Here is a 13809-nt window from a genome sequence, read left to right on the forward strand (position 1 = left end):
ACAGAAGAAGAAGGCAAGAAGAAGAAGAAGCATGCGGAAGGAGGATGACATTTATTGTAATAAGAAATGTCAGGAAGGGTGCAGAGGCAGCGACAGCCCATGTTACAGTAGAATAATGAGGCAGACTGAGAGTGCAGGGAACAGAGACACGATTAGAAGGAAAGAGGAAGACAAAAAGAGAAGTGCTGCAGTGAGGGTCAGTTGGTGAGTGTACATCACAGCAAGTAGCACTAGATAACTAGTGCTGCGTGCGTGCGTGTGCGTGTGTGTGTGTGTGTGTGTGTGTGAGAGAGGAGATGAGAGGTAGTGTGGGGGTGGCAGGCAGAGGCAACTTGGGCCACCAGCAGCATGACTAACATATCCAGAATAGAGCTGTAGTGTTACAGCTGCACCCCTACTGGAATTTCGGTTTCTCGTGTTGTCTGCTCACTGTGTTACAGGAAATATGGAGAAGCTACACAGCTTCAGCTTATATGCTGCAAGGAAAAGATAGCATATTGTTTTTTAATAACTCAGCTGTTAACTTATAATATTGTCGGTGATTACTCAGAGTTTTATTTCCCCATTAACTGCAGTAAAAGCCTGTTTGGAATTAAAGTGCCTTTTTTTAAAACCTTGGAAGGCATAAACTGGCCCATTTAGAAAGTATTTCATTTGGTCTAAAACTGTTGAATAAACCTTTTATTATCTAGCCAGTGGGCAAAATCGTCATGTAAAAACACTCCTTCTGATTAACTTCTATTTTGGAAGTAACCAAATTGAGTGCACACGGAGACAGAGCATGTCTTTAAGCTCAAAATGATTTCAGGGAATTATCGCTGGTTAACTGATGTTTACTACAGATTGTGAATGAAGCTGCACGCGTGGCTTGCCTTCTCCATTTTAATGTTGCATCAAAGAAAGCACAGCAGCAAACCTGTAAAGGGAGGATCAACGTGTTCCCTCTAAGTATTTATGTGTATATATATATATATACAGCACATCTGTCATATGCAGAAAGCCTGCAAAATACGGCTGCAGCTATTGATTTCTTTGTTAATCGAGTATCTTATCAATTAAGTAAGTTATCGGATAAGAAATACTTTTGCCTTATTAATGAGATTGCTTATTGGTTTACACTTTAGAAATTACAAATTTTAATAGTTTAACTGAATTAAACACCCATCCACAGAACTAAACTGCTAAATTAAAATAAAAATTAAAAATGCAACAATAGACAGATAACAAATACAGAAATCTGGAGCTATCGCAGCTATCATAGGGGGGGATACAGGGTACACCCTGGACAGTTGGCAATAAAAAATGTTTTAAAAAAAGGTACATAAAATCAACAGACTTCAGACTGAGTTCTGACAGGATTGTACCTCCTGGATGAGGTACATTTGCTGTGTGTTCACGTGTATGTGTTTTTAAGTCTTGTATGTGGTCATTGCAATGAAGAAAAACGTTCTCTGAACTGAACTGTTTGCCATGTGCTGAGCTGCAGCATGTCCCAATTCAGAAAACGGATGTTCTGATGGTGTAGATGTTAATAATAATAATAATAACTTTATTTATAAAGCGCTTTAAAACAAAGTGCTGTACAGCTATTTGAAACTAAAAAGATGAATAAATGAAAAGGGATAAATAGCAGTACAAGTAAAAACACAATACAAGTTAAAAACAGTAAGAATTTAAAAAGTAAAAGACATAGAAATTAAGACATGTAAGATAGGGTGAACAAATGTCTTCAACTTAGTTTTAAAAACCTCCACAGAGCATGCCTGCCTACTATTTTGAGGGAGGTTGTTCCAATAATAATCAATGATTAATGATAATTAGTGATAATAATAATTCAGTGTTCAACCTAACAGCCCCAGGTCAGTGGCTGAGAGTTTCACTTGCCCATGCAAACAAAAAACACAAAAGCAACTTTTGAATTTTGTTTTAACTTTTGTTTTTATTTTTATATATATTTTACATTACTAGAGCCTTGAAATAAGCTGTAAAGGAAGGTACGGGGTTTAGTACACCCTATACCCCCCTTTAGATTCGCCCCTGCTTGCTGCAGGTATCACTGTGATAGAAAGTGGCCAGCTGCAGCCTTTATCAATCTGCCTAATTTAAATTAAATGTATTAAATTAGGTTAACAGCTCATCTGCATATTTTATGTGAACTTCTATAGCACTAACGTAGATAGCTTGTAGTCTAAGATAAATGGCGGTGGATGTGAGCAGCTAAAACGTTGCAGCTTGTTGAACAGGTGGGTTTAAAGCTTTGCATGCAGCTTTTTCCAAGTAAAGGTTTTTACAGTGATTAAAGTAACAAATGCTGTTTTCTTTTACGCCACCTGAGCGTCTTGACGACAGCTCCACATTAAACTACGACAGCATCATCTTCACTGCTGCTGTTGTACTATCAGTCTTTTTGTGGAAAAACTGGGGGCTGCATGACCTTAATATTATAATACTTTTTGTTCACACGTGCTCCTAAATACATTCCTACTGCGGGTCTATTTTTAGTCACAAATGTGGGTGAAACGCTCACGCTTACACGGTGACAACTGAGTGCAAACGAAGCATCGAAGCCAAGAATTTGCCTCAAAGATTTTTTTGTAATCGAGTTACTTGATGAATTGTTGCAGCCCAAATGCAAAGACACTTCCAATAAGTGAACAATTACAGAGATCAACTGCAGCTCAGGGATACTGGGGACTAGGGTGCACAAGGGCTGGCATATGTTTATAAATGAGTGCTTATTAATCAGAGCTGAGTCAAGCCTTACTGGCACATTTGTTTACAGCTGCTCTCAGACATGTGATGTGTTGCATTGCTGGGTTTATCTATCTGTTAGAAAATAGCTTTTAAGCTGTCAAACATCAGTCTCCATTATATAAATGCTTTATGTCAGTTCAAACACGTCTGTTATGAACAGCAGTGGAAAGTTTAGAAATACTGTGAGTAGTGACAAAGAGCCCCAATAACCACACTGGAAGTTTCACTTCATTTATTAACTAGAATTTAAAATGTGTTTAACACAGGCTGACAGCACTAAAGCTGTTCCAGTTAGCTATGAAAAATGGGAAACAGATAGGTCAACATTTGGCTGCCGGGTAATTCCTCATCTTGCTCACATGCTGTGTAATTTATAGGTAAAGCATTTACTGGATTTTCATTTTTAAAGTGAGTGGAATGAAAGAAAATCCAAAGAGGGGGGCAAATGTGGGTAAATCGACGGTGCTTTTCAGATGAGTTTTTTTTTTTTCTTCTTCTATTGTTGCCCTGCACTGCCAGATCAACAATGTTCTCAGTGAACAAAACGCTTTTCTTATGCCTCTTTTAATTTTGGCTCAAAGGGCTATTCAACAGATCATGCTTTCTTTCTCATAAGAAACAGTTGGAGGAATTAGCTGTGCATGTGTTATTATTACTCAGCTGTCATAATAAGGCAGCAGACATGATATAAGTTCTTTAAATACTAACATTTTCTGTTTTCAACACATTAACTTTTTTCTTTTTAATCACATTACTATATTTTGCACCTAAAGAAATTTTGTTACTGATTCTAATTAAGAACAAAGATAGGACACCACAAGGTTACAAACAAGCACACAATTAAAAATATTTTTTAATGATTTTTAAAGAGTGCCAACATGGTGATGGTGGTGTTTATTTCGTTCCTTGTTCTTTATGGGATCTCTGCACTCCTCTTTCTGGTTTCATCTACTTTCCCAACCCCCAGCTGGTTACAGCAGAGTGCCGCCCCTCCTTAGAGCTGTTTCTGATATAGGTCTCTTTCTTTTAAAGAGGAGTCCTTCCTCCCCACTGTCACCAAGTGCTATTGGTGAACTATTGGTCCCATATTCATATTCACTGTCTCACTGCAGTTTGATATCTCCTACCTTGTAGGTGCTGGTGGCACTAGAACAGCCTGGGAGGGGGCTGATCCTGGTGCTACCACAGCAGCTGTGCCCACTGTTACAGGGAAGGGGCTGGCAGGATGTACTGCTCCACCCTGAGGCAGCTGAGATTGAACAACGGGCATAGGAGCTATATGGATGATCTGGGGGGGGAAAAAAATAAAGATAGAAGAACCAACACAAATGTTTATTTGCAGCTTTGCTCAGATAAAGCTTTAATAAGAAAATGACTACAGTTTAAAAACACATCATCAGTGAAGCACCGCTGACCTTGCTTCCGGACTGAGCTCCATTCTGGACAGGAAGAGGTGGAGCCACAATCGGAAACTGCTGGGCAGGTGCTGGCGCAGTCCGCACTGTTGCCATGGGAACAAGCATTTTACCCTGGAGCGCCGGAGACTGTGCTTGCACTGATGAAAACGCGGATAAACAGGGGGAATGAGCATTTCATTAGAAGTCAACACAGACTATTAGCTCCAGTGCTGTGTCTCCTGTTAGAGCTTTCACCTCTAGTTCCTGGGCCGACTCCGACTGCTGAGCTGGACGTGTATCCCGTCAGTGGACTTGTACCCTGTTGCTTTCCATTGGCCAAGGACACATGTGTCGGTGGAGCTGTGGGCAGGTTGAAGACACTGGTTGGCTGGCTGAGCTGCTGAGGTGGACTCTTTGGGTTGGTGTTGGCAGGTAGGGTAGGCAGAATGTACTGGACTTGAGTGATGGCCTTACTCCCAGGGGGTGCCAGGGAGGAAGCAGGAAGGAACTGGGGCTGAAGCAGGGGCAGAGGCAGGGGCCCGTTGGTTTGGCTATGCTGAGCTGAAACAGCAGTGGGTGGAAGAGCCTGCGGCTGAGATGGCTGGGGTTGTGGGGAGGGGGTTACAAGCTGTATAGAGGGTTGGGGAGGCAAAGCCCCTCCTAACACTAAATTAGTCACTACACCACCTGGACCCATAGCTGGACTGGGTGATGACGAAGAATAGTACCCACCCCCTGTGGCTGTGGCCCCGCCTCCTGAAGCTGAACCAATCAAGAGTTGTGGCTGCTGCTGGGGAGTCAGAGACTTCCTTTCGGAAGGGTGAGGGTTGGATGAAGTGGCTCCATCTCTAGGTTTGCTAGCGATAGGGAGCGGTGTGCTGATAACAGGACGCATTACATTGGTCACCACTGTAGAGGCCACCCTAAGGAGTGGGTTCGCCCCCAGCGAACTTACTGATGAGGGAAGAGGCCCTCCGGCTGGAGAAGTGGACATGACTGACTGACCAGAAGAAAGGGAGAGAGAAGTGGCTTGCCCACTTCCACCTTCCTCCCCTCCAAATGCATCCTTATTCTCTCCCTCTGCTCTTTCCTTCCTCCTGTGGTCCATAAATGCTCCCCCTCCTGATCTCCCCTCATCATAGCGCTTGGTGGTGGGGTAGGAGGACAGTGAGACGCTCCTACCATGAGGAGTATGGTGTGAGGAAGAGGAGGAAGCAGAAGAGCAAATGACTGGAGCAAAAACTCTCTGAAAAGGACAAATATACAGATGTTACACAGGATAATCACCTTTAAAATGTTTCAAGAAATCTGTGTGTGTTAAACTGATAGCTATCAATGCCATTACCTTTCGATCGCTTTCATCACCCGAACCGTTCTCACTATCGCTGTCAGTCACACGTTCCTTACACTTGAGGTCTATGGAGCTGCTGGGATAAGGGTCCTCTGTGGAAAGAAGCACACACTCCTGCTACACTTGATATTCCTTAAAATTTAACATCCACTCAAAAGATCAGGGAAAACTTGTGATGCATTCATGTAATGCTGGGAGAAAGCAGAGAACACCTTTTATCCAAGGTTGTCAGCTTGCATTGCAATCTTGTAGTCAGACCAGTTAGACAACTTTAATTAGCCATTTTTGCTGTTACAGAGTTAAGCTCTTTCAAAAGAGGTTGAACTCGCTGTATTATTTTTTATTTTATTTCTAATGCAAATCCCAGATGATGTGCATTTGCAGCCATTTAGCAAGGATATTGTTAATGTCAGTGATACCTGAAACTTCAGACTTGTAATTACAAGCGAGAAGCTGACGTGAACAGTTTTTCACACTCAGCTGCTCATAATTACCGTTTAAATAACCAGATAATTGGGGCATGTCTGAAACTGCTCTCACTTCTTAAAATCTGAAATGTCAAAGTGGCCAATAACAAGAGAGAATAAACAACATGTGACTGTTTCACAAGGAACTAACTGCTGACATTACCTCTTAGTACTGAGTGGGTGTTTTGTTTTTTTTAAACATACAGAAGATGACAATACGCAGTGTGGTTCAGTGCTGCTGGAAGCAGTTTACTAACACATTAATTGCTCTAATCTAATATGGCTGCATGAGCACAGTAGTATTCATTTCTCACCAATGACATCATCATCTCCCTCCTCCTCACAGATGACCATGCGCTCCTCATCACTGGTCATGTCCTCGCTGACCCCACGCTGAGACTGTGCCAAAGGAGGGGCATGGCTCGAGAACTGATTGCCACCATCCCCACACATCTGAGAAAAAAGACATATTAGGATGACCTTCTTGTTGTAACCTTATTTGGGTTTGATGTAACAATGTGTTAAATGTGTTCAAGATGCCAGTCTGGGACTGAAAATGCACCATCCTACTGCCAAAACAGTTTTTTCATGTTTGTGGAAAGCAAAAGTAGAAAACATCTTCTATTGCTGGGAACACAAAATGAATTCACAAAACACATCTTTAAATTTCTGACTGCACTGGTAGCAGTAATGGCTGCCTTTCATTTATTCTTTAAAAAGAAAATACTAAGCTTCAACATTCAATATTCATCGTTCTCAGTTGATGAGCTGTTCTCCTCTCTCACCTGTGCCAGTTCTGCAAGGGCTTGCGTATTACCCCTGTCACTCCGCTCCAGGCTGTGCACAGCACTTTGGGAGAAGGCTCTGGGGCGAGTAAGCTGGCTCGCATGGCCCTCTCCTGTAGTCCTCTCGGACACGCCCACCAGTCCTGGACTGACACCCTTCAGCTCAACAGAATGGGGCTCTATCCCAAGGCAAAAATATCACTGATAAGGACTTGAAGAATAACGGGCATATGAGAATCTCTGTAAATGTATGCTGCATATATTGACCAACCTGTGGATTCAGACATGCTCCTCTCTCTGATGTCTTTGCTCCCTGGTACCCCACGACCTTCAGAGCTGGACTTCTTTCTGTCTTTATTGCACCACTTCCAGTCTGGGTGGGCCTTGAAGTGGGCCTCTTTGACCTGAGACCAAGAGAAGGGACAGGTATGCATCTAAACTGATATACGACTGAACCATTTTTCTAAAATTATGTACATCTTTCTGTATGCATCTGGATACCTGGAAAGCCAAATCATGGTACTTCTGTTTCTCTTTAGGTCCTAGAGCGTACCACCATTCCCCAAGAATCTTGCTGACTGTCCTGTTGTCCTGGTTCGGGTGACGCTGGTGAACCAATGCTCGATGGCGCTTGCTGAAAATCATAAATGCATTCATTGGTCGCCTGATGTGGTCCTTCTCCCTCTGAAAGAGTGAGCAAGAAAAACAGTCAGATATTACGTGACATGTCTTAATTAAGGACACACTGAGAATTGTGTTTTTGTGGATGCAGTGAATAAAAAAAAAAAGACAAACACCACCTTTCCAGGGCTGCTCTTGTCTCCATCTTTGGGCAGTGCACTGAGCGACTGAGTACGTCTCTTTCCTGGTGATGTAGAGAGAGGCTGCTCTTGTACGACTCCTGGAAGGAAGCTAAAGGAGACAGAAAAACATCTCTGGGTCTATAATCTTTAATTTTCCATACCCGCATGGAGGCTGGCCCATTAGCACTTCTTCTCTTTCCATCTCTAATATTTAAAAACCCGGTAATTTTCTACTTAACATCAGGTATTATTTACCTTAAGGCTGCGAGTCTATGAGATGTAGACACTGAGCACAAGTAGTTCATCTCCCATGAGATACAGCAGCAGATTCAGCAGATAGCTAATCCATTTCAATGTCTGACAGCCTGGCCACTGCCTTTCATATAGTGATAGAAACCAGAGATGGAATGCTTTTGTTCCCATCTGCTTTGTTCTGGCATTGAGCTCTTCTGCCCAAATTAGCGCAAGGATACAGAAAATATCACACTCCCTTACTGTATGTGTGGGTACACAGCACCACACAGAAAATTACTGTGAAAGCTGGCTTGGACAAATACATAACCACTTTAACAGATAAAACATGAGGGTTTGTGCTACCTCTATTTCTCTGTGTTCTTTTAGCCTGACAGATTTACCCACAAAATCCCAATACAGTGAAAAGAAAGAAAGAAAGAAAGAAAGAAAGAAAGAAAGAAAGAAAGAAAGAAAGAAAGAAAGAAAGAAAGAAAGAAAGAAAGAAAGTAAGTCTTACGGGTCATCCACATCACTCTCAGTTTCACTGTCAGGCCTCTCCCTCTCTGTATCTCCTTTCTCTTTCTCTGGAGGCGGCTCATCTGAAGCAGGGGGAGGCCTTGATGGGGGACCTCTCTCTACAGTGGGAGGTGCCTCTGCAGGCTCCTGTGGCAGCGCTGCCACCCCCTGACACTCTGAGGAAAAACAACAAATTATTCAGGGCAAAGAAAGCAGTAAATGCTGCTGAAGTTTCAAAGGAAAATAACCCGAAACTGGTGACAACACCTTTCTCTCCCCCCCCCTCCCCCTCCTTACAGCTTCTAGGTCAGTCTTAATATAAACATTACCCGTCTTCAGACTGGCTGCTTGAGGGTGGTTGACTGGGTGCTGGCCCTCTCCTGGCTGACAAGTAGCATCTGATTGGGTAGGTGCCAGAAAGGGGACCAATGAATGCCAAGGGAAGACTGGAACTGACCGGGGCTCTACATTGGTCCACACTGCAGAAGATAAAAGGAATTCAGATTAATTTACCTGATAAAATTCACAATATGAGGCCTTGCCTTGAATTCAGATTCAAAACAATCTGTCATTCGTACTAACAAATCAAGAAACAGCTTACTTATTTAGAGGAGTCACTGTAACACTTACACAACAGTCGCATTCCTACTCAATGACCAATTAGTTTACAATGTGATCAAGCACAAATGTTATATTATTTTGGATGGAAAAACAACAAAAAATACTAAAAATCAGACAGACAACAACAGAGTACTTCTTGCAGTAGTACTTTGGCCACAGTAGCATCTTGCATTTTAGCCATCTAACCACAGGCTGGATAACATCTGGGATAGTAGGTAAAGGTCGGTGGTTACATGGCAGAATAAGAAAGAACCAGTGCTTCGAAAGCTACCAGTAATATCAGTACTGCCACAGTAACAGATCAGACCTCCATCCACTAAACTGGTTAAATCATTCCAAAAACTGCAGATGTACAAAAGGACTCTCTGTTCCCAATAACAGGCTGAATGGAGAACAGAAGCCATTACCAAATGTCATAAATAAAACAAAGAAAGACAGAAAGAAAGAAAGAAAGAAAGAAAGAAAGAATCTCTAGATAAAAATGCTTCATACATTAACAAAAACACTCAGAAAGGCATTACACTGTGTACCTGCATTACACTTCAGGTAAACAATAAGATATGGACTAACCAAACATGCTTAATCCTTGGCGAAGATACTGAGGATTCTCTGATGAGAACATTGTTGAAAGAAATCCTTGATGTTTTCAAAAGAAAAAATCTTTTTTTAAAAACGTAATGATAATGAGTCCTTTTAAAATCTTTCTTCTATAACATGTAGATATCCAGGTAAGAGAACATGTTTACTCCAAAAATCTGGGAAGCTCATAGTGTGTCTGGATCCCTTTCATCCCTACAGGTTGCAGCCATCATTCAGAAGAATAACTGCATCACTTCCCGACATGATGAGGTCTTCAAGAGGTATCCTTATTTATTTATTTTTAACCTAACTAAAATACGAGATAAGAGTCCATATATCCGTATCGCAGTATGCCGCAATCTAATAAAGGAAACACGGAACAAACATCAGTGGACAGGGTGTACTGTAAACGATTCGTAAGAAAAAACTAAATAATGTTACATTTGTGCGAATGTAGCGGTGTACAGACGAGCCACTGAAAAAAGACGATTATGATCGAAGGCAGGGTTCCGCCTCCCTTTGGTCTAATTACCCCCGATGCCCTCTCTCCCTGTTTGTTTACATTACTACAGCAGCCCGGGCATGAAGGGGTTAACAAGGCCTCGAGCCCATCCACGGCCTGGATTGATACAGCCACCCGGAAACTACGCAGTCCTTCTGGGCCATGTCAAAACGTGCTCTGCGCTACTACACGGTTTTGAGCAGGTGGGGCTCGGCAGGTACTGAGAAGCACATGAAGTCCCGGACTCGCACAGCTACAGAGCGCCGTATCGATCAGGGTAAAACAGCGCTCCAACAAGCAAAGTGGGCTGATCACAGCTCAAGTGATTCTTCTATTTCCAACTACTGTGAATCTGCTTAATGTCCAAGTGTTCGCCGTTTCCCTCAACACCGACTTTCAACACTTGCTGATTCGGGCATTTTAAAAGAAAAAAAAAAAGGGGGGGGGGGCGACACAGAGAGGGGAATAGAGGCGCAGGAAAGGGGAGATGTGTTGGGGAGTGAGGAGCAGCTGCCAAAAAAAGTCAGTGGGGGGGGGGGTGTAAAGAAATCACGGCAAATTTAGCTGCCTCTTGCAATAACCGGAGCCTCAAGTGCACCGCTCCAAATTGGACCAACCTCTCGGGAACGCCCCTGGTCGTGCACCCGCCGCACAGACACGGGCAAAAGAAACGCAATTATTTTCATGTCGCAACTATAAAATCCTATTTTCAAATGTACTGACATCAAATATAACACTGTCTGTTAAGTGCATTACTCCGAAACTTGTTTCTCTGATATATGCCCCCCACCCCCCTCGGGATTACGATATCCACCTGTTTTAACCAGGCAATTCAGTTAACACCTATAAAAGAAACACCGAACTAGTTGTATTTGTTCCCACTCATAAGAAGAAATCGTTACCGTAAATCTGGTGCATTCATCCATCACCCTGCGCTCACAATCCCGCTATCCATCAGTTTGATTACCGAGAAAACCACCTGTACTGTCTCCGATTTAGCAGTTCCTATCCTGCCTGACGAATCTGGCCACAAACCTGACGTTAGCTAGCAACTGATGAGACTACAACACAGCGATGAAAGCAACCACGGTGAGGACTCCTGGCTCAAGTCAGCGAGGAGAAAAGGAAGGAGGGGAGGGGGGTGAGATGAATCGCAGTTGCTGTTGTATTTTTCTTACTCCTCCTCGATCAAGCTTTCGAGGCAGCAAAAGAGTGACCGGTTGTAGATGCCCCCCCCCAGTACAGGACCAGAACACGGCGGGGGGTGGTGGAAGGAGGTGGGGGCTTTAAACCCCGCGACGCTGGGTGATAGCCGTTTGAGAGGTCGGTCTGTCTGCAGCAGGTTAGCTAGCCACTTCGTGCGGACGACATCGGCGCGCACACCGTCCAGTCCGCTGACTACTTGCTGTTACTCGTGTTGTTTTGGCCCAGAAAAGTCCTTGTATCACATCTCCACACCTCCCAGCCCGAGTTTACTCCCTTATTTTTGCCTCATTCGCTCTCTCTCGCGCGTAAGCCTTGGCCCTTTCTTTCTCTTTCCCTCCTCTTCCTCTTGTTGTAAACTAGGCTGCTTGCCCCCCCCCACACACCTCCTGTACTCGTACCCCTCCCCTTCTCGTCCTGTCAACCTCGCCCAGCCTTGTCCCGCCCCCCCTGGGCGAATACTATTCGGCTATTCGCCCTGGCGTCGAACCGTCATCTACCCGCCGCGCACGCTGATTGGCGGAAGGGTGCGCTGGAATGCCAGTCATATGCAAATTACACCCGGCGTTACAACTATAACCTCTTCTCCCTCTAATCTCGAAGCTTCTTTAAAATACTCAATAATAGTTAATAAATATTTTCACTGTATCGATATGGGAACACGAGCTGGAGTCCGTGTAAGGCCTCAAAAGTGAGTATTTTTGTGCTTCTTTCTTTCATTGGTGGAGGAGTCGTAGTAAACCTTGAGTGGTGGGTGAAAGCGCGTATCAAACGCCGACACTCAGATGTAGGCCAACCGATAGCTTAACAGAATTTAGAGAAGCTCCGCCCCCTTACTAATGCTCGGCTCCAGTTTTAATACACAAAAAGACCACACATGCAGGGAGGCGCTAGTGTGCTATCTGCGCTTTACCTGTCACGCTGCTTCGGTCTCTCTAGGGAATCTGCACAGGGGGTGGACTCTGATGAGGACTTTGGGGTCAAGATTGCAATGCATACCCTCACCCAATAAACCTAGATAAGCATGCAGGGTCATTACAAGTTAGAAATATAAATCATTCGAAAAAGGAATTTGAAATACATATAACCATTTTCTGGTGATGCTACACGTTTGCTTTCAGAAACACAGCCAAGAGCCACGAGGCAAGTGGTGCAATTTTCCCCAATAAAAAGCTCTCCAAATATTTTCCATCTCTTCATCATGCAAATGTGCCTCCTCCAAGACAGAATTAAAAATGTTCTGATGCAACACTCACAGGGACAAGGAGGAAAAGTGAAAGAAAAGAAGAAGAGAATTGAAAACAGGAGAGGAAAAATGGGTGGAACAGACTAACATTGGAGAGGACCAGAGGGTAAAAATAGACTGAGAGTCATTTTCAGCAGGAGAGCCAGAGAGAGAGAGAGAGAGAGGGGGGGGGGGGGGGGGGGGGGGAGGTATGGGGGGTGGAGAGAAAACAACTTGTGAAAACAGAACTTCTTTCAAAAGGAGGAAGGGTGTGAGAGGCCTGAGATGGGGCAGACAAAGGGGAAGCATTTAAATAGATTTTATAGACATTATACTGATGAGACAGATAGAAAGAGGATGGGTATTTGTGATGTGGGTTCTCACTGAGGCAAGAACTGCTTCTCAGCCTTTTTAATGGTTCCATAAGACAAATACAATACTGGGAGGGACTGAATTTATCACCAGCAGCCAGTCAGCACATCGGGAGCTTGAGACCTGACCAATAAGGCTGAGAGACACACTGGCAGCAGCTGCCCTTAGTAGTAAAAAAGTTAACCCTCTAAGTCCTGGGTTACACTTCTATAAGAGTATTTGGAAATGTTTGCAACTCAAGGGTATTGAGGACATTTCCTTACTTTTAGTCTTTCGTCACATCTGAAAAGCACAACTTGTTTGACGAGTATTTTATGGACACATTTATTTAGAATCAGAGTGTCTACATCAGCGGTCCCCAACCTTTTTTGCGCCATGGACCGGTTTATGCCCGACAATATTTTCACGGACCGGCCTTTAAGGTGTCGCGGATGAATACAACAAAATAAAACTAGTACTGGTACCGAAAAAGAAGATTTATTCATAACACACGTGAAAAGACCCAGGAAAACCGAGTTAACGATAAAAACAATAACAAAATAACGCTGAAAACCGATAAAAACCCTGAAAACCATACATTTCACACCTGAGCCTCTACCCTCGCGGCCCAGTACCAAACGACTCATGGACCGGTACCGGTCCGAGGCCCGGGGACCGCTGGTCTACATGACCAAATCAACTATTTCTGTAAAGTCTTGGGCTTGTATTATAATACCTATCCCTGGGGCACACGTCCAATATAATAATCTTTAAAAACACTAGAAATTACATAGAAAAACTAACAAAAACTGAACTAAAACTAAGCAGTAAAAACTAAACTGAAACAAGCAAAACCACTTTGGAAACTAACTGAAACTGACCTGAATTCAAAACATTCAGAATGAAACATAAATAAAACGTAATTGGAAAATACAAAACTTTAATCACTGACACAGACTAAGAGACTAAAGCTTATCAACTGCACTGCACTCTCAACAAGTCAATCAAGCAAACATGGTGT

General features: G+C 43.3%; 1 protein-coding gene across 6 annotated transcripts in view; it reads right to left on the reverse strand.

Moving 5' to 3' along the window:
- The window catches only part of cicb (capicua transcriptional repressor b), a 40902-nt gene that overhangs the window by 8466 nt on the left and 18627 nt on the right, over positions 1 to 13809 (reverse strand). For all 6 annotated transcript variants that reach the window (XM_013910531.1, XM_005731832.1, XM_013910532.1 and 3 more), the window contains 11 exons: positions 8637 to 8786; positions 8309 to 8483; positions 7555 to 7666; positions 7256 to 7438; positions 7026 to 7158; positions 6755 to 6933; positions 6284 to 6422; positions 5497 to 5594; positions 4407 to 5397; positions 4170 to 4309; positions 3882 to 4042 (listed from right to left, as the gene is read on the reverse strand). In XM_013910531.1, the coding sequence (XP_013765985.1) occupies positions 3882 to 4042; positions 4170 to 4309; positions 4407 to 5397; positions 5497 to 5594; positions 6284 to 6422; positions 6755 to 6933; positions 7026 to 7158; positions 7256 to 7438; positions 7555 to 7666; positions 8309 to 8483; positions 8637 to 8786 (2461 nt within the window). The remainder of the gene's footprint in view (positions 1 to 3881; positions 4043 to 4169; positions 4310 to 4406; positions 5398 to 5496; positions 5595 to 6283; positions 6423 to 6754; positions 6934 to 7025; positions 7159 to 7255; positions 7439 to 7554; positions 7667 to 8308; positions 8484 to 8636; positions 8787 to 13809) is intronic.

The sequence above is a fragment of the Pundamilia nyererei genome, unplaced genomic scaffold, assembly GCF_000239375.1.
Source record: "Pundamilia nyererei isolate P.nyererei 1_Seehausen unplaced genomic scaffold, PunNye1.0 scaffold00045, whole genome shotgun sequence".
Classification (NCBI taxonomy): domain Eukaryota; kingdom Metazoa; phylum Chordata; class Actinopteri; order Cichliformes; family Cichlidae; genus Pundamilia; species Pundamilia nyererei.